The 19,832-nt window shown below is 51.2% G+C and overlaps 7 protein-coding genes across 7 annotated transcripts; 3 read left to right on the top strand and 4 right to left on the bottom strand.

Annotated features, from left to right (window-relative positions):
• Positions 1 to 1,498: 1,498 nt before the first annotated feature.
• On the top strand, positions 1,499 to 2,020 carry COCVIDRAFT_25246 (hypothetical protein; the record flags this gene model as incomplete). The annotated part of the gene is made up of 1 exon (XM_014702675.1): positions 1,499 to 2,020. One exon carries the CDS (start codon positions 1,499 to 1,501, stop codon positions 2,018 to 2,020), a length of 522 nt encoding a protein of 173 aa, XP_014558161.1.
• Positions 2,021 to 4,852: 2,832 nt separating this feature from the next.
• COCVIDRAFT_95219 (hypothetical protein) lies at positions 4,853 to 5,083 on the top strand (the record flags this gene model as incomplete). Its single annotated transcript, XM_014702694.1, has 1 exon — positions 4,853 to 5,083. A coding segment is annotated over one exon (231 nt), but the record flags the coding sequence as incomplete, so codon positions are not given.
• A 446-nt stretch (positions 5,084 to 5,529) lies between these two features.
• COCVIDRAFT_95166 (hypothetical protein) lies at positions 5,530 to 6,624 on the bottom strand (the record flags this gene model as incomplete). Its single annotated transcript, XM_014702695.1, has 2 exons — positions 5,530 to 5,724; positions 5,851 to 6,624. 2 exons carry the CDS (start codon positions 6,622 to 6,624, stop codon positions 5,530 to 5,532), a joined length of 969 nt encoding a protein of 322 aa, XP_014558181.1.
• A 749-nt stretch (positions 6,625 to 7,373) lies between these two features.
• On the bottom strand, positions 7,374 to 8,831 carry COCVIDRAFT_95045 (hypothetical protein; the record flags this gene model as incomplete). The annotated part of the gene is made up of 2 exons (XM_014702696.1): positions 7,374 to 8,602; positions 8,657 to 8,831. 2 exons carry the CDS (start codon positions 8,829 to 8,831, stop codon positions 7,374 to 7,376), a joined length of 1,404 nt encoding a protein of 467 aa, XP_014558182.1.
• Positions 8,832 to 9,747: 916 nt separating this feature from the next.
• On the bottom strand, positions 9,748 to 13,466 carry COCVIDRAFT_95033 (hypothetical protein; the record flags this gene model as incomplete). The annotated part of the gene is made up of 3 exons (XM_014702697.1): positions 9,748 to 13,298; positions 13,356 to 13,400; positions 13,448 to 13,466. 3 exons carry the CDS (start codon positions 13,464 to 13,466, stop codon positions 9,748 to 9,750), a joined length of 3,615 nt encoding a protein of 1,204 aa, XP_014558183.1.
• A 1,681-nt stretch (positions 13,467 to 15,147) lies between these two features.
• COCVIDRAFT_95015 (hypothetical protein) lies at positions 15,148 to 15,498 on the bottom strand (the record flags this gene model as incomplete). Its single annotated transcript, XM_014702698.1, has 1 exon — positions 15,148 to 15,498. One exon carries the CDS (start codon positions 15,496 to 15,498, stop codon positions 15,148 to 15,150), a length of 351 nt encoding a protein of 116 aa, XP_014558184.1.
• A 1,337-nt stretch (positions 15,499 to 16,835) lies between these two features.
• COCVIDRAFT_95233 (glycosyltransferase family 2 protein) lies at positions 16,836 to 19,465 on the top strand (the record flags this gene model as incomplete). The annotated part of the gene is made up of 3 exons (XM_014702699.1): positions 16,836 to 16,919; positions 16,977 to 17,107; positions 17,149 to 19,465. The coding sequence occupies 3 exons, from the start codon at positions 16,836 to 16,838 to the stop codon at positions 19,463 to 19,465; spliced, it is 2,532 nt and encodes an 843-aa protein (XP_014558185.1).
• Positions 19,466 to 19,832: the final 367 nt, after the last annotated feature.

Raw genomic sequence — 19,832 nt, forward strand, 5'->3', positions numbered from 1 at the left:
GGTCAACTCAAATTGTACTTTCTTACTAGTTACTTTACTTAACAAGATTGTTACTCGTTAGTAAATTCAATATAGATTAGTAGTTGTCAAACCTTTCGTTACCTTCTATTCAAGCACACCACTCCACTGCATCGCCAGACAAACTCTCACGGAACACTAGCGTAATACTCGCCTGCCTTAGTGCGGACCAGGACAGAGAAGTATAGATCCCAACCCCGTGTAACACAGAGTCACTAGTTTACTTACTAATTCTGATTAATCTCTAAACCCTTTTCTTATATACCTTAATTAGAAATACTATAGCTAATTATTCTTTATAATAGATATAATATTATCTAATAACTAGTGTTGATATAAATGCGCCTATATTATAGCTAGAATGGGTACGGACTGCTATTTCGAAACTTGTTAGAATTGAGAATTGCAAATTCTCTTAGCATACACACAAGCTTATGCCAGCGCCAACTTACTAAAATATAGCCTACTATACCCCCTTGCTCAAAGTACGTCCGTTGTGGCGTTGTATCTAACCGTAATCAGGGACAAGGTCTCATGAGGGAATGTCTACATTTTCGGGCTCAGCCTCGATTCCACTAGTGCGGAAAACGCCTCATCGGCACCAGAATGGACCCTCCACACTGTTTCACTCCTAACAAAAGGCATGTACACTAGTTCTATGATTAGTTTGGCTCGCTTCGTGCCGAACCTTCGCTAGTCAGCTACTGCATGCAGCCTTTTGGGATTTCTAGGCCTTACTCCGTTCCGTTTGGACTAGTATATCATTGACTCGGTTCCTGGCTGCTGGCGAGGATGAATCCCGTTTTCTAGCCTATCCTGGTGCCTCTATTGCGTCTCTCGCCTCCTGCATAAAACGACTCTTATTTCTTCGGCACACAATCAATCAGTCGTGCACTTTTACCTCTACTATCACATCGATCCAGAACTATGAGTCCCGAGCATTCCGAGATTGTTCACGACCCCTCGTACAACATGACATCGGAGCCGCAGCTACGAAATCCATACGCTAGATTACCCTCTAGAAGAGCGATTGCTTGCGTGACGTGTGCCAAAGCTAAGACAAAGTGTAACAAGGCAGTATGTGTTTCCTGGAAGGACATGGTTTCTCGCAAAGCTCACTCCCAAGGTACCTTCATGTTCGCGCTGCATCACCAAAGGCATCACCTGTGAACCCCGATCGACTCGCCGCACCTCTGTAAACATGCATCGATCAAACAATCGGAAAAAATCACATTCACTAGTAAAGAGTCACTCTCTGGGTGCTCTCTCACTCGTTGATATGCCAGATTCGCCTCAACACTTGCCACCTTTGGGCGACAGTCGACATGTGCGACACATGTCATGCAATTCCCAAAGTGCCCTAGAAACGGATGAACAAACTCTATCACTCCCTGTACATGCCGAACCTGCTCCCCTACTGATGGAAATACCATATATGGTTGAAGAGAGTCAGTTGTCCATGGCACTTTCCGAACAAATCATGGGTGGCTCGGATCAGACAATGTGGACGAGCAACATTCCGAGTCTAGGTGGCCTCTCGCCGCCCACGCCTCAACCTATGGTATTCCACGAGCCTACAACTATGATTCACTCCGCAGACCACGTTTCATGCCCGCAGACATGGTACGAAGAGATATCGGCGTCGATTGAGCACGGATTCGGCTCGTATCTCAGTGACACAACACCATCACAAATTTTGGCTATGCGAGACGACGCAAGTACGTCACATTTTACGCCATCAGCATCGTGGCCAGATTCTGGCTATTCGCTATTACATCAGCAGACGTTGGCGGAGCCGACATCTTATTACAACAACATTGGTTGCTATTCCGGTAGTCAGCTGTCATCGCAAGACTGGTTGCCCTATTCCATGCCAAATTGGATGTTTGAGCCTACGATTCCCGAATTAACCACCGTTCTATCAGGACAATTCAATACGATCCTTCAATCTGGGCTGGGAGGTGGCATGGTGTGTGAAAAGTCACCATACTCTCATCTTTGAAAATAGCAACGGCAGTCACGTAACGATGCTACGACGTAGCGTTCAAGCCACTGGTCAGCGTCAAGGACCCTGGAAACTGCAGTATACCGTTTTTGCCTCGACACATTCTATACGTATATTTAGAACTATTCGCACTATCAACCAGTACCCTGCTCGTTCAGAAAGACACTACACTCAAACCATTTCGCTTGGACTATCTCCTATCCATCTTAGGCTTTACGATATGTAAAATACAACAAGGTAGTCGAAAATGTACGAGATTTCCATGTATAAGGCTGGACGATGGAGTCCAACAACGCAAGCAAATTTACATTACTGCTGTCAATGTTTCCAATCAAGTCATCGAGTACTGAACATGGTCCGCCGAGCCTCTGAGCCATCTCTTCATCATGTCCGTTGAGTGTTCCTTCAGCGCGCTAATGCGAAGAAATCATGTGATAGCATCCATCGATGGTGTTGCAGTTGCTAGTGCTATCTGCTACTATCCCTATCTTGCGTAGTGTTTGCACCCAGGTCGCGTAACCGAGATGACCCGACTTTCAGCGCCCCACATCGTAATCGCCTATTATTGCTGCCAGTGCGGTTCAAATGGCTAAATAGAAGAGCACCTCATTGGTTGGCCACGCGCAGTCATGGACTTGAAATGCTGGTCATGTCAAGGGATTAGATCGATGCTGATCGCAGTATTCTTTAGACCAATGCCGGTGTTGTATCTTCTGTTTTCTATTAGACGAATACTGATTGAAGTAGTAAGCATCAGCCTTTGTCGACTGTCCGTACACCCACGCCATTATTGGGTTTTCCGAGGTCTAAAAAAGCTCAGTTTTGAGGATCAGGGCTTGTCACCGTAATGGCGCCACATCTGTCGCCTCGGGGCTAGCAAATACGAAGCGAATCCAAGCAGATTCTCTGTCATCAAGGCAAGCAGCTTTTGTAAGGAGTGGGCTGTGTTGGCCTTGCAATGTGAAAATGGGAGGCCTATGCTGCCTAATCTCGAAACTTCAGCATACTCTCAGCCTTTTCAACCGCACTATTTGCTCGCCTTGAGGAGCTCCTGCTTGACAAAATCTATTATTTCCCAACGGGCCTCTCATGTGTTGGGACGAGAATGGGGAGCTCGAAAGGATCAGCATCAACGTCATACCGATCTTCAAAGCTTTGCACCTATCCAGCCTTACGCCGATAAACACCCTTTATCAGATACTAGACAATGACGGTCCGTTCCATTGCTTACGCTCTGGACGAACCTTGTACGCGGGCCCTGAATGTAGCCTATGACCTAACGACTCTGACGCCATGGCGCCTGAAAGGATGGTGCACGGGTCGTAGGTGAGTAACGCTTATGCTCGGCCAAGCCGCTCGAATGAGGAAAGTTAGGGCAAGGGTAAGTAGTGCCGTACGTTACCTATCTTTAGCGATCGACACTGGCGCGAGCGTACTACTACTAGGGGTCTGCAACATGTTGGCCAAATCCTCGGCCTCGCCATATCTCAGCTCTGCCGTGCTGGCGCCATAGCGCCTGGCTGCGTGGTTGGGGTTGCACAAGATGTCATGTGGTGGCGTGTGCTGCTTATCGATAGATAGTAGTACGTACGTAGTAGTACTGGACTTGTCTGCCGCAGGTACTGTAAGCCCGCATTGTCGTGTCATGCACACGCGCAGCTGTTGCTGCCTCCATGCAGGAACGGTGAGCTCTGTACGGCATGGCGGCACAGCATGCGCACTGCCCCCACATGCACCCATTAGAGGGGAAGAGAGCACCGAGGCCTGTATGTAGTCGAGAGCTTACCAGACTGCTGGGACCAACATCCACGTGCCTGGTAGTAGTCGACTGTACTCGAGCGAATCCGGCTCAACTATCCGCTCCTCCGACCACCATGTGCCGCGTTTCGGGGCCAAACACTACCGGAGTGCATGTCAATTATATTGAATGCTCGCTAACTTTTCCTCTTATCGAGCTGATTCCCCAGTCGTTCGACTTGGCATCCTTCCCGCAACGTCCAACCCCATCAACACTGACAGTACCAAACGATTGGATCTATTCAATAGTTCTTCGGTCTCTTGGTATCTAGCAGTTCCGAGGCTACAGCACGGAAAGTACATTCGCAGCTAGTGCGATCTGCCTTGCCTTGCCCTGCGATGCTTTGTCTTTCTCGTGTCCGCCTTTTGTCCGCCTCTTGATTAGAAGCAGAATGATCGCAAAGTCTTTACCGGCTGACAATCGATACAAGCATGCATGAGAAAAAAGAAAACTAGAGACTGTTGATCCATTTACAGAGACGATCAGGAAAACAGCCTTCGACTCCACCGAAGCCCGCTACGGCACGGATCCAATCCTGAGCGAATGTGTCAGTAACGGTGTAGGTACATGCAGTGTAGGACCTGAGCTCAGTAGGATCCAAGAGATGCCCAAACGCCATCGGCCCGTCCCACAACATGGTCAAGCGAGAGCTAGACCGATTGATAGGTCTGGATGACTCTAGATGGACATTTTGAACTAGTCTTTACGGCGGAGCCTCGTCCACAACATCACCACGCGACTGAACACCTGACATGAAACAGAAAGGAAATTGCCCGAGTTCGCCGAACAACATCTGTCGAGACCCTGGCTAGTGGCTGCTGATGAAAACCAGGGTACAAGGTAACTCTTCATGGACAATGGTTGTCTCCACTGCCAAGAAAGGAAGCCACAGTGCGAACTCCACGGACAGTATGACGGGACGGTTCTGGGCTATTGAGCCCCTGGAATCATGAGACGGGTCGTCATAGGCATTCTTACTGGCCGCCGTGTGGCGCGGGGGAGGCATCCTTCAACACTTGCCACTTGGTTTCTCTACACCATTTCGTCCACATCGACCATGTCGATCCGTGCCATTCCGTCCCGACCCTTCGTTCCCGTCCGCTAGCGCTCCTCTTCGCTCAGTCCTTGGACTCTGGTCTGATTTGAAAGACCCAGACTCTGACCTCGGCAGATGCCCCGTGGGATGGGATCAACACCAACCCACTGAATACGAGGTTTGTGGACTCATCAGAGTCGCCGACACCGCGTTCATCGCATCCTGAGAGCTGGACTTCATCTTCATTTCCCATCTTACGTTGCCACGTGCCAAACGGACATGTAATTTAACCGGCCGTGGGGCACTCCGAGGAGAGCTGTGGAGCGCTTGCTGCCGTCGTGTGGCGGCTCATGTACGCGTGGAGATGGCTTGATGGTGACGCGTGGAAATGAAGAGGATTTTGTAGGATCGACATGGCTACTCGGGTCCTCTGTGACGACTGGCAAATCCGGTTGTCATATGACTTTTGCCGATTTGGGAGCATGGCAGAAGTTTTCAAGGTCAGTGTGTCATCGATGGGAATCTTGGTAAAATCCGATTGAGCATGCCCACGCTCTGAGCAAAGTGATCACAGTGATAGGTATCTTTGTAATTCGCCATTCTTTGACTATTTCGGAGACTATCTTTGATCGTGCAGACAACAATTGAGGACATGTAGCTTCTCTCTAGTCTCTATCTACTCAGATGGCACCTAGCACGTATTCTTTCAAGATGTGGCTGCAACAAAGGTTCTTCAGTCGCAGATACTGGAAATAAAGTGTGCAGATTATCAACTTCCTGTCTCAACTGGGCATCTGTCACCTCTTCTAAAGGAGCCACGTATTTGCAGTCTCTCCGCCGGGCAATGACAATGTCAGCATGCTTGTCCTGTGACTCCGAAGTCAACATAAGTGAAGAGGAAAATTGACCGTCGATTCGCGGTGCTGCAGCCAGACTCGCAGCCTTTCCTGCTTGAACGCTTACCTGGGAGATGATGGAAAAGAAATAACATACCTCTATAATATCTTCACACACGCTTACATACTCCTCCGCTTCACGAAAGCTATATCCCACAAGCACCGCGATCCTCCTCTTTGTCTTACTCCCCGACTTCTCTACAAACACCAACCGTCCATGTTCAAAATCCGACTTGACATGCCATCTGCGCGACACATATAACGGCTTGAAGGTGACCAGCATGCCATGCAGTAGCGTCAGTGAAAGAAAAGGCTGCGCTCCATCGTGCACGATACAGATTTTGTTGAGACGCGACAAGTCTTTTTCCCACAACAAACGCCACAGCATGTGTACTACAAGTTCTCTGCCCGCGCCACCGCTACCCCTACCATCGCCGTTCCCAGGAGAATCTGGGCTCTGAAACCGGAAATACAGCTCTTCTAGGTTTGGTAGTCCCGCGGCAGCAAAGTGGAACCCTTTTACGCGTCGACGCGATGTTGCCGACAAATCGCAGACATACAGTTCTCCGAGGCATGCTGGTAGGAGAATTTGCAGCTTGGTGATTTGCGCTGCGCAAGTAGTCGTGAGCAGGGTTTGTGTTTTTTCTGCTAGGTGCTGGGCGCTCAACCATTTGAGTGGGTAAATGGCGCTGTGTGAGCGCGCGAGAGAGGCGTACTCGGCGTATAGCTGGCGACAGGTCCATGCGAGTGCCACGGCACTTTTGGAGAGGCTCGAGGCTGGTATACTGCCCGGCGCGCGATGGAAGGCATAGGATACAATTTGGTTTCTGATTTCCCCTGGCAAGGCGAGGAAAGGTGGCGTTTGTGCCATCAAGGCTCTCTAGAATATTCAACCCTCTTTCTCCCAGTGTTTGTAGCGATGATGTAGCTCTTCAATATCGCGTAGATTCAATAGAAGCAGTTTATTAATTTATCTTCAGACTTGATGGATTCAGAGCGGCTGGTCGTGATGATGGTGAGAATCGCGCATTGAGGAACGAGAGTGCTTCGCATGGGAAGTCGTGTACTAACTTAGTGGCGACCCCACCATGTCCTCTAACGCCCCCCTTCCTTGTAACCAATTGCTTAACTCTCATGGTTTCATTCGTTGAAGGTGCTAGATATTATGCCATTCTTCTGGAATAGACTCTTGTTTTTGTATCTGTTAAGCGTATGGCATATCATTTTTTGGTCTATCTCAAAAAAGAATAGTAGACCACACGCTAACCTGCCGGAATCAGTTATCAAACAAATGACTCCGCTGTCAGAGTAAATATTGATTTAGGAACATAGATATGGCAGTGTATTTGATTCAATGCGCTACGTGGCGTCATCTTGCTTTTGAGAAATTTTAACATCAGGCTCGAATACGGTACATACAGGCGCATTGATAATTTACAATATAAAATTGGATTACTAGAAAACGGATCTCCGAATCTTGTACCTGCTTAAGCTCCGGGAGATGTCAGGAATTATCAAGGCAAGAATATGATAACAAAAATCAGAATAAGACTGAAACATGACTATTTCATGTAATTTGCGTACAAAAAAGGTCAGATGATATTCTGAATATGTACTGCCTCAATATTCCGCATCAACACATTCAGCATCCTTGCACTTCTTCTTATCACACACTTTGTGAAAGTCCTCGTGTGCCTTTGCTCCCTCACCAATAAGTTTGCGGAACTGTTCAAACTCACAGCTTGCACCAGGTCCGTCCTGGCATGCAGGAATTGGGCGTGGGGCCGTGTTGGCAATGAACCTGACGTAGATACCGGGACCGTCACCGTGTTCAGCTCCTCTATCGCATGTCATCTTCTCCATGCCCACGTGCCCAAGGAAGGGAATCAAATCGCTCATTTTCCATGCACGCGTCCAATTAATGTGATCAGTAGGAAACTGTTCAGCCGCATTGGATGAGCTGTTGAAAAGTCCCAAGGCTGTTGCAATAAAAGGGGGTACTTCACGGTGGGTAAAACCGAGAAAGAAACGTTGCTTATCGGGCCAGCCGTCACCAGGCGTGCCGTGTTTCTCAATATGTGCAAAGAGTTCGGATTGCGCTTGCAGCCAGGGAAAACCGAGGTAAGGCGACAGTGGATTGAGAGGGCCAACCATGTGAGCATACTTCAGGTCCCAGGCATACTCGTACGCCATCCATTCCGAGTCTGTGAATTGCTCACAAATGGGGCTGCGCTCGCCTTTGATGGCAGATTCGTAGCCGCAAAGCATTTGAAAGCCTACAATGTCCTTGGGCTCCAGCTTGAAGGGTACGTACGGCGAAAGCCTCTTCGCAACGCTCTTGCCGTACAGCTCAATAACCTTTTCCTGCTCCTTTTTGCCCGGCTTCTTGGAAAAGTTCTTGCAGGACTTGTGTGGAATGAGGTACTCCATAGAGCCATTCTTGTTCTCCGTGATGCGCACAATCTCAATGTCATTCTCTTGAGGGAAAGCCTTGATGAAGTTTTCGGCAGTGTCAAACGTCCTACTCTTCTTGTCCGCCAATATTCTCCTTGTTTCTGGGACGAGATGTGGATACCGCTGCAATAGATGTTTTCCAACATGCTTTGCGTCTACCGCTCCTGATGGGGTCAAATCTTCCAATTTGTCCTCCAAGATTGGTGATTGCCATTTGCTCATAAAAGCCAGCGGTCCTGACCACCCCTGCCTGTGCTTCTCCAGTTTCCAAAGGAAAGGACTGATATACTCTTCGTACTCGTCATCATTCGAATAGATAGCTCCATGGCGAATAATGTAGCTTGCTGCTGTGACATGGCAGCCTACCGGTGGTGTGTGCTCGAGACCGAAACCTGCTTGCAGAATGAGTAAATTGTTCCACAGTCAGTTTCGCAACACAAGGCACTAACCTATAGCATCGAAGTAGGGTGATATGCCAGGAAGATGCAGCAGCGGGTCGAACTTGTAGTTTTGCGAATGCTCAAGTGGCCTAAGTGGTGACTGTGATTGGCCTTGAGTCTGTAGAAACGAGGGTAATGTCAAAGCCGAGGCTGGAGCAGCCAACAAGAAAGCAGAGAAAAACATCGGAGCTGTCACCGGAGAAGGTTTCCGTGCAATTATGGGGCCAATTGCAGCTATCTACAAGGATGGAATTTAAGAACCACGACATGGGGCGACGCGCTGTTTTGTTGTCTTTCTCATATTTAATGACGTACATGGTCCCACTAGGTACTTTGGATGCGCTAGTCCAACACGCCGCACAAACGCGGCAGGGCCAAGGGCTTGGATATCGTCACTCGCAGCGTGTTATCTACACCTATGTATTCAGGATCTGTGCCGTCTGCTGCGCATCGCGTTCAAGCCTAGGAAGCATGCATAGAAACTGCTCTCGGCACTTCTCAGATGGCACAAAATCTTCTCTAAGTATGATCAAGGGCTTGCGAAGATGGAAAAGATAACAATTTTAGATTGTCCAAGCAAGAGTATTAGACTATTAAGACTGATGGGTATTGCCAGCTGCGACACCGTCGTGACCGTTCCACAGCCGGATACATGTCGCCAAGTATATTGTCGCATGTCGTGAACGGGCCAGGTGGGCAGGCGACGCGTAGAGAGACACTACTTCATCACCATTGCTCTTCATCAAGGTCTTCGTCTCCTGCCACAACTTTACGCGCACAAAGACCACGGCGTTCCCATCTGCTTGACCAACGCTCTGTTGTGAGCGCTGTCCATTGTTCGTCTTGTGATGGAAGCCGTTGCTTAGTTTGTCGAATGCAGTCGCAACATCGTCATGGAGCTGATCAACCGGTAATGTCTGCCATCCGAAGTAGTATGCTTTCTGCAGTAGCAGTGACAAGCATCCACGTTTTGGTGATGTTCGTATTAGATGCTAGCCGTAGCATCACAGACCAAATAATCATGTCCTAAATAATCAGTCGGATTCATGTAGACTGCAAGTTAAATGAGATTTGTAAGAAGCCTGGACTAGCACGACGCCTCAACGCTTTGATGCCAACGCCGGTGGCGGAGTATGTGCGAAGGTAGACATTGTGCGAGACCCAAGGCGACTTTCTCGAGGGGAAGAACAGGAATCATACCAGTTGACATCTGACAGTTGTAACTTTCTTGCGCGCTGGTTGCTGCGATTCGTACCGGCCTTGTCAAGGCGGGGCTGCGCATATGGATTCGGAGTCTTGTCCAGACCTTGAGATAATTTAGTATGTTTCCCATTGGTGTTAGGCTGAAGGGTGTAAAGAAATGGTGAATCACCAGTTGTGTCGTCGGCATCCTCGCGAGCTTCGTTGTAGTTCAAAACAAGGCTCTTGATGCGCTGACGTTCCTCTGTATCGGCTTGTTGCTTGTTGCGCATCGCGACAGCAAAAGTTGAGTCTGAAGGTAGGTCAATAGATCGGGTTTGCGTGCGATTGCCACGTTTGCTAAGCAGCGAGAACTTCATAGTCTGCGATGAAGGTGGAGCAACTGGAGCCGGTGCTTCGCCTCCACTGTCTTCGGCATTTACTGGAGCCTCTCGGGCGCGCCGCATGGGCAACGGCACATCAAATACAGGCTTCCGATCATGCTTGCGCGACTCTGCGCTCTCAGACATGAGCTTAGCAAGCTCACGGTCGAACTCGGCATCAGCCTCTGGGTCGCGTTCATCTTCCTGGCGTGTCACGACGATGCGCTCCTCTTCCTCGTCGGACGAAGCTTGCTTGACAGGTTCATCATCTTCTGACTCGTCTTCTTCCTCACCTGATGACTTATCGCCTTCCCCTTCTGGCATCTCAACATCCTCGTCGTCTGGGCCATCTAACTCGTCCTCAGACGCGGAAACATCATCATCATCGGGCTCCACAGGCTTATCGGTTGCTGTTGTCTGGTAGTTTTGCTTGACAGCTTCGGCAAAAGCATGTGAAGCTTCTTCTGGGTCGGTGATCATCTTCCACTGTGGGCGAACAAGATTGTATGCATCCTGAACAATGAACTCTACATCCATAGGCAGGGCCTCCTTCATGCAAACGTAATACTGCAAAAAGGTAAGAAAGAAATCGAGCTTCTTCTTTGCAGCACCTTTGTCGTAGTACATGCCACACGTTTCCAGGAGGTTACAGACCAAGCGGATGCGGAAGTAGTCGTCTGGGAGATCCAGAGGATTGTAGACTCCAGGTCGTATATACCCGCCCTCCCAGCCGTAGTTCAAGAGTTTGTAGAGCGTGTCAAATATAAGAGGCGAATCAACAAGCCGATAGATGTACAGCTCTCCAAGATACTTGACTTCCGAGATCCGCCGCTGATTGAACTTGAAATCGTTCAACTCCAATCCAAAGGTGATGGATTCGAGCAGGTCATCGACGACAGAAATGGCAAAGTCTTGATGGAACCGATGAATGGTTCCCAGCATCACGGCGAGAAGATGAATGTTGCTGTACTTGATCTTTCCTGGCTTTGCAAACACCTTGTGAAGGAGATTGACCACGTCTTCTTCCTCCCAGTGCATCTTGCGAATCTGCTTGATAGTTTTGTCGAGCGAGCGACGGGTCAAATCCTGGTACATGATCTTACGTAGGAAAAGCTCTATTGGAGTGCGTTCCTTTTGTTCAATTGCAGCACGTTGTGGAGGGTTCACGTAGTAGACGGCGTTTTCGATCAGCATACGCTCCTGCTGGCCGATGACCTGGGCCGCTTTCTTACGCTGGAGAGTTTCCAGGAAAGAAGCCATGCGAGGAGATGTTTCCGGGTTGCGGAGTAGATATCGACCACAGTTCTCCAACAGATTGCAAATAATCTCAATGTTCATGCGTGAAAAGTCGTCCAGACTGACCTTGAGACAATGGAAAATGACGTGCTCCGGAACGACACCGAACTTGGTCAACTCGGCGAGGTAGCGAACATTCTGTGTACGCACTTGTCCGAGAAAGTCTTTGGATTTGCGTCGCTGCAGACTTCTGAACTCCTCATCCAAGTAGGACACCAGCCCTTGCGGGACATCAGACATGTACTTGCCGAGTGTTGCAATCAGTCTAGAATAAAGAGGCAGCAGGTCGGACCGTCCTTTTGGAATTTCCTGAACAGCCTTGATGAGGCGATTCCGTGAAGCTTTGGAATTCAAGAAGCAAAAGTCCATTGCGGTCTGGTCTACTGCATCCTTGGTTGCAAGTTCTGGTAGGCGTGCCAAAAGAGCATCGACCTGTGCGCCAACAGATTTGTTGGCAATGGCAGTAGACTGATCATCCCCGTCGGCCACTTTACTATCAGCAACGTTGTCGGCTGCTTCCTTCTCGGGGCTCTCAGTCTTGGGCTCGATTTTCTTGCCCACTTGCTCGTCGCCATCAGCCTTCTTCTTCTTAACTTCTTCGAGCAAAATACCCGGGACACGGTCTTTCAAGTCAATCAGGTTTTCGTAGAAGCGGCGTTCTTCCTCATCCTCCCAGATACCAGCTCCGTCACTTTGGCCACGTAGATACTCCCCAGCCTTGATTAGACCAATTGAACCATCACCCGTGTTTGCAGAGCCGTCCTTTTCCTTCAAGTCTGGCATATCTGCGTTCAATGCGTCAGCCAAGATTTGAGCATTTGCAATGAGCTTTTCTTGCGACTTCATCTGCTTCTCGTAGTTGGACTGGCGATCTTCAAAGACCTCTCCAGACTTGACATATGCTTCGGCATTCTTGCGGCCTTGGCTAAGTATGTGTTTTTGATCGCGAAGGAGGTGTGCTTTGACATCTTCGAAGTAGCGGGTCAGGATATTTTTGAATCGCTGCTGCAGTTCCGGAGAGATAAGTGGCGGGTCTTTGCTGGCTTCATCTTCTTCCTCAGCGCCAGACAAATCACCATTCTTTTCAGGCACTGTAGTTCCATCGTCATTGACAGTCTTGCGGCCCTCTGCAGAAGGTGGTTTGGTGCCGAGTATATCCCATGCAAAAGCCTTGACAAATATGACAACCAAAGGCAAGTTGACGTGCTCGCGGTCGTGCCCCAGCATGTCCTTCAAGACTTCGAGCGGGAAAGGCTCAGCGTCCGCGTTTTCTGCGCGAGACTTTGTCTTTGTTGAGCCTTCAACAAGCTTGCCATTGTCTTTGCCTTTGCTCGCTTCTTCAGGCCGGGTTACGTCATCCAGGCTTCGCAAGACACCCACAAGCCAGAGTTCTGTAGCAACACGCAGAAGCACACGCTGGCGCGCCAGGCGCTCCTTCTCTTCCCGCTCGCGCACATCCTGTGCGAGGGTTTTCAGGTGTGACTTGTCCGGGGTCGCAAGTCCCCTCCCAATGTACCAGCCAATATATCCCGTGAATTCGGTAGGGCCAAAACGCTGGTGCAGAGCACTGACAATTTCGACGCCGGCGGCAATTTCTCCTGGAGTCTTGAGTTTGCACAGACCTTCGTAGCAAGCGGAAATAATTTCGGAGAGGTATTTATGGAGGGACAAGGCGCGGATTTCTTGGAGGAACTGGGCTTGGGCAGGTGCGTTGATGGCGGTTCGAAGGCGCTTGATAAAGGCGGTATTCTTTTTCATGGACGAGTCGAGCGAGGCTTGGACGGCAAAGACATCTGTCGTACTGTCAGCAGGAGCGTGGGGGGAATTGCCAGCGTGGAAGAATCACTTACCTTGGTCGCCATCCCAGGCGCGAATATTGAGTTCACGCAGCTCTCCTGGTCATTGTTAGCAGCAGTCTTTGAAGCAGCATGCGGGAGCGTACGCTTTCTGTGCCGCTCCATGGTGGAGTAGGCGATGCCGCAGCTGTGGAGGGGCAGCGGACGATAGCACGGATCGGTTATGATACGCGCACATGGAAGACGGGGGATATATCGGGCGCAGCTGCTGCCTGCATTTGTCTGGGCTTGGTTGAACAAGCTGGCGTGAGAGGATGGGTGTTTGCGACTCTGGCAATGCCGAGGCGGAGGGGGACTTCTGGTCTGGTTCCTCGCTGGTGCGAGTGTAAATTGTACCTGCAGCGGCTTCACTTGTCGTGACTGTCCGTGCGTCATTCCTGTCCAGTGTCCCGCGGTTGAGAGAGGGTTTGGGTGACTAAGCACATTTTTTTGAGATGTGCCAGGCCAATAGTGGTGCTCCGCCTTTCACTGATCGTCGGCTTGGATTGCACCCCATGGACAAGTACAAAAGTCGACGGTAATCGATGACAATTGCATGCTGTTGGTTCAAGTATTGAAAGTCATGAGCTTCAAAGCTGTTGATTGCACAGCTGTGCAGCCACGATGATTTACCGAATATAGCTTTACTCCTACAAGGTGTATGTAGTCAGGCGTTGCAGGCCTGCCACATCAAGCGCCCCATGTGTCTTTGGCGGCGCACGCGATTGACACGACACAGACACAATAAAAAGCACACATGCATGTAGCCGATGTTGTAAGTTGTATGTATCAAGTTTGGATGTGTTTGCTCCAGGGCCGTGGCCCAGGACAGGATACTAGAGCTTTTGCAGCAGCATTGCCAAGCGAGGGCGAAACCGACCAAGACGATCGGGTACCATTTTCGCATATTGCACATGGGCGAGGACCCTTTTTCAGAGAGCTTCGAACCATGTTAGGTATACATGTACAGAGTTGGAAGCGGCCCCCGGTGGCGGCGTTGCCAGACGGGCAGAAGCAATAACGGGAAGCTGAAACAACAAAACCAATAGCGTGTTAATCTCTACAGAACAAGTAAACCCCTGAGTATGGGGGCAGGGTACCTTGCTTAGTTTGCGACTGGGCTTCATTTACATTTAGATGGAACACTGGGCCGGGCAGATGGTATAGAATGAGGCATCCTACTCTAAGCAAGTACTTGGAGGTGGCGGGCAAGAGAGGTGTATGTAGTTCAGGGGTGAGGGAGAGGACGAGTAGGATACGAGGGCAAGGCTGAGATGGCGGCGTCAAGCAGTACATGGTAGTACATAATACGGCAGCGCTATGGCGGACGATTTGCGAAGAGACATGGGGGGCGGCTAAATGGCCGTACTTCCTTACGAGGAGGCTCCGACAAGAAGCGATTCTGGACTCAAGGGGGGGAAGGGAGCATCATGAGCCAAGGCCGCAACGAGCGGGCGGTGTGCTGTTCAACATGGCAAGGGTTGAGCAGCGTGGGAAAAGCAGCGTGGCATGTGGCGGGCGATTGAGTTTGCATTTGCATTGAACAAGCACGTGGACACCTACTTTCCCATGGCGACGGGTCTGCAGGCCAAAGACGGCGCGCGCAGGAGCAGGAGCAGGAGCAGGTGCAGGCGGGAGTCAGCACTATCGATTGCGCGCCGGCGGACGCATGAGCGGATACGGGATGGCGAAATTTACACCTAATAGTAACTGGTGGCTGAAGTGGCTCCCGAGGTGCAACAACCATGTTTCCATATGCGACATGACGAGGACCACGCCGAGAGCAGCAGTGGCAGTGGGGGAGAAGTTAAAAATGGCCAGCTGCGGGTGTCGGTACAAACGGATGCAGCACGGGGCTCTGGTGTTTGTCATTGGGCAGGGTGTTGGGATTCCCACAGCCGCCTTGTGCTTTTTTTTTCTTGAAGCGGGTCGCTCTAGCATCCCCACTGCATGCTCGTATTTTGGCAAGAGTATTTTTCCTAGCGCTCAATGCTCCCCGGTATAGCGGCGCAGGAGAAGCCGAAGGAAAGGGGGGGAAGACGGAAGCAGCGGAGCGTTTGTTGTCACGGGCAGAGTACGAGCGAACAGCGATTCCCGCGCGCAGTGTGATAGATGGACATGACAGACAGCCTTGCCGTCGGAGTTTCAGGCCAAACATGAGTCGACGACTAGGAGTTGGATGATGCTACACTAGAGGGGAGCAACGGCAGCGGCGCATGGCGGCTGACAAGTTTGGGTGTCTGGGGAGGTGGTGCGGTATGGTGTGGTGGATATGGGTGTGCAAGCCCCCTGAGTGAGTGCCCAGTATTGTAGGCAGAGGCGGGCGAGGCTAGCCAGGGCTTGGCAATGCTATAGGCACGTAGCGGCATGGAAGCAGCGTCCTAATCTCCAATCGCCATGCGCATGCGGTGACAGGACGTCATGTTACAGTGCCATCGTCCTCATGACGTGGGTTTTTGTCGCGGCTATTGTGACCGTTGAGTTTTTTTCCCTGCTTCCTGCTTCTGACCTCTGCCGTGAGCCGTGGATGGAGGAGGGCGCCAACTGCCATGCTCGCTAGTAGCACGCATGCTGCTGTTCCAAGAGCCAAACCCTGGGGCTGGCCAGCAACCGCGTCGGATGGAACCAGCCAGCAAGCGAAACCCAGACAGGGAACCAGAGACGGCAGGGGGCCGGCGCCCAAAATAAACGTGCAATGGACGACGAGTAGCGCGTGCAATAGTTGGTAGTACTTATGTGGTGGCAGCGACACACGCACACGCCCACCGCCCCTGCACGACGTTCGTTTTCGAGTCAAGGACGCGGGCAGGCCTGCCTAAGCGGGCGCCGCCCTCCCCTGTGCCGATCGCGCCTTCCAACTGCCGCCCAGCCCCGCTAGCCCCCTCTGGGATATGGTGTGTGGCCCGAGCGCGTCCGCTGTGTCTCCCACCAGCCTGTAAACCAGGCCAGTCCCGCTGCGAGACCATCGACGACTTTTGTTCCGTTTCACCTGCAGGCGCCTCTTTGCATCTGCTTGCTTTCTTCCTCTCCCATCCTGGCCGTTGCTCCTCGCCTTATCATCGTCCATGGTCCTGCACTGAGCCCTGCCTTTGTTTGCTGCCTTTGTTCCCAACCTTTACACTCGTTTACCACGGCTCTGCACCCTCCATCCTCCCCACTGGATTAAAAGCCCTGCCGCCAGCGCTACTGCTACCGCTGCCTTTGCCGCCCAAGCCACAAGCCACGGCCGCCATCGACTGCTAGCACCAGGCTCCGTGTGCACCGCATTTGTGCAATCCCACTCTTCACTGTCGCCCTATACGACCATTTTCTAGTCTCGTACCACTACCACTACTTCAACTGCTGCTGCTGCTGCTGTTGCTTCTCAACTCCACGGCGCAGCCGCTACGCCTGCACCTTTCACACTCGCTCCAGAGCTGTCCGCGACAGACATCAACACTCGCTACTTCTACCCCAACGATACCACGACCACCATACTCCTCCTAATTATTCACAATGGCCTCGCACCACCTCATGGGCCTCGTTGCCCGAGCAGATGACAGTATCCCTGACTTCACCGACCCGTGGCCAACAAAAGACGTAAGTGTTTTGTTTTATCCCCAAACTTGTCGTTTCCCTGCTCACTGACCGCCCCAGATCGTCTATGTCTCCATCATCGCCCCTCTCATGCTCATGGCCCTGCTCGAGTGGTTTCTCTGGGTCGCCGCGTTCATGTACTGCATCGTCAAGGTCTTCCAAAAGGCAGAGACCATGAGCGTGCGCATTCTGTCCATCTTCTTCGGTATCCTCTTCTTCCTTCTCCGGTAAGCTACATCTCCCACCCACAAAAAACTGCTTCTGACAGCAACAGTGCCATCTTCTTGCCCATCATGGTCGTCACCCTGCCGCTCCCCCCGCAGGTCACCAAATACTTTCCCCAGGAAATGGTTAGCTTCCTCCAGTGGTTTGCCTTTTGGTCTTTTGCTGGTCTCCTGACGGTTCCTTGGCTGTTCTGCGTCTACCAACTAGTCACCCACTCGGTTGGCCGCTCCCGCAGGATCAAGTCGGTCCTTGACGAGTCGTCGGCTCCCAAGGTCGTCATTGTCATGCCCTGCTACAAGGAGATTCCTGAGATTCTGCTGCGAACTTGCGATTCGCTCGTCGACTGTGAATATCCACCTTCTTGCCTGCACATTTTCCTCTCGTTCGACGGAGACCAGGAGGACGAGCTCTACCTCAACACCATCGAGAAGCTCGGTGTGCCCCTTACTCTCGACTCGTACCCAAAGTCCATCGACGTCATCTACCGTAGCTGCCGTATCACAATCTCGCGTTTCCCTCACGGTGGAAAGCGTCACTGCCAGAAGAGGACCTTTAAGCTGATTGACAAGATCTACACCGAGTACCTCAAGCGCAACGACAACCTGTTCGTGCTCTTCATCGACTCCGACTGTATCCTCGACAAAACGTGCATTCAGAACTTCATGTACGAGATGGAGCTCAAGCCTGGTAGCAAGAAGAACATGTTGGCTCAGACTGGTGTCATTACATCGACAACCGAGAAGCAGTCCCTCATCACTCTTCTCCAGGACATGGAATACGTTCACGGTCAACTATTTGAGCGTTCGGTCGAATCTGGTTGCGGTGCTGTCACCTGCTTGCCCGGTGCTCTTACTATGCTTCGATTCTCGGCCTTCCGCAAAATGGCAAAGTACTACTTCGCTGACAAGGCCGAGCAATGTGACGACCTCTTCGATTACGGCAAGTGCCACTTGGGCGAGGACCGTTGGCTCACCCACTTGTTCATGGTCGGCGCCAAGGAACGCTATCAGATCCAGATGAACCCCGGTGCTTTCTGCAAGACTGAAGCTGTGCAAACCTACCAATCGCTGCTCAAGCAACGTCGCCGCTGGTTCCTGGGTTTCATCACCAACGAAGTGTGCATGTTGACTGACATCCGTCTCTGGAAGCGCTACCCCATCCTTCTCGTCGTTCGCTTCATGCAGAATACCATCCGAACAACTGCCCTCCTCTTCTTCATCCTGTGCATTTCTCTCATGACCACTTCGCAAGCAGTCAAGAACTTGCCTGTTGGTTTCATCGCCATCTCCCTTGGACTCAACTGGCTTCTCATGTTGTACTTTGGTGCCAAGCTCGGCCGCTACAAGATCATGTTGTACCCCCTCATGTTCGTCATCAACCCCTTCTTCAACTGGATGTACATGGTCTACGGTATCTTCACTGCCGGTCAGCGTACATGGGGAGGTCCTCGTGCTGATGCTGGAACTGCCGATGCCAAAACAACTCCCCAGGAAGCTATTGAGAATGCAGAGGCCAACGGTGATGATCTCAATGTCGTTCCCGAGACATTCAAGGCTGCCGCCGAGGCCAAGAAGTCCCACGCCGGCGGTGCCCCTCTCCAGCCCTCAGACAACATCGATGGACGCTTTGCTGCTGCAGAGCGCTTGCCCAATGGATGGTACCAGCAAGGCAACGACTCTGGTCTCACTCTGCCTAACACCATGCCCCGCAACCCCAACGTCCCTCACGTTCCTCTGCACCCACGTACTTCGATGGATTCGTTCGCCTCCTACGACACTTCTGCCAACAACTCGGTCTACCTCCCCCGTCGTGTCGAGAGTTTCATGGATCCCGAAGATGCCCGTGTATACCACAAGACGCAACAAACTCAGAAGCCTGCTGGTGGTGCCTTCTTCGAGGAGCCTCGCACTGGACCTTACCAAGTCGGTGCCGGCGCTAGCAAGGGCATGTACAGCGAGTCTGTTGACTCAGTCGACGACGACTCAGTCTACAACTCTAAGAACACCCAACAACTGGGACAATCGCGCACCTCACCTCTCTCCGCTGGACAGAAGTCTCCTCTCGAGTCGCCAAAGCCATCATACAACCGCTCAAACAGCATGGACCAACGACAGGGACGCAGTCCTCTTGCGTACCAGAGCTACGTCCAGACTACACCAGGCGATGACATTGAGCTTCAGGCCCCTCAACAGAGCAGTCTGATGCGCGACGTATCACCTGCGCCACTTGGCCAGCCCGTCATCCCTGCCGCAAGCCACGGACGCAGTGATTCGACTGACTCCAAGAAGCGAAACAGGCTCAGCAAGCAGAAGCCTAGCAAATAAGCGCAATCCCATTTTCGTTTGAGCGTTTCGGTTCTTGTTCCGTCTGCAACTCCAGTAGTCGCTCAACAGGCGTTCTAGCATTCCCTTTTCCTCATGGTCTTGCACTTTGTCATGCATTTGGATTTTCTGGCGTTTATCAGCAAAGCACCACACAGCTTGTGGCTTTGCGGACTTTTATTGGTGTATATAACACTTTTTGGCTATCACTATACAATGACTGGGGGGTTGACTGGAAAAATTACGGTTTGCTGCACGACGTCAGCAGATTATGACATGGCGTCGCTCATGGGTGGAGAGCTCTTGATTACAAAAAGCCTTGCTAAGGTTGATACACGTACATGGGACCATGTGATGGGCTGGATAAACC

This window comes from Bipolaris victoriae (genome assembly GCF_000527765.1).
Source record: "Bipolaris victoriae FI3 unplaced genomic scaffold scaffold_28, whole genome shotgun sequence".
NCBI classification, from domain to species: Eukaryota; Fungi; Ascomycota; class Dothideomycetes; order Pleosporales; family Pleosporaceae; genus Bipolaris; species Bipolaris victoriae.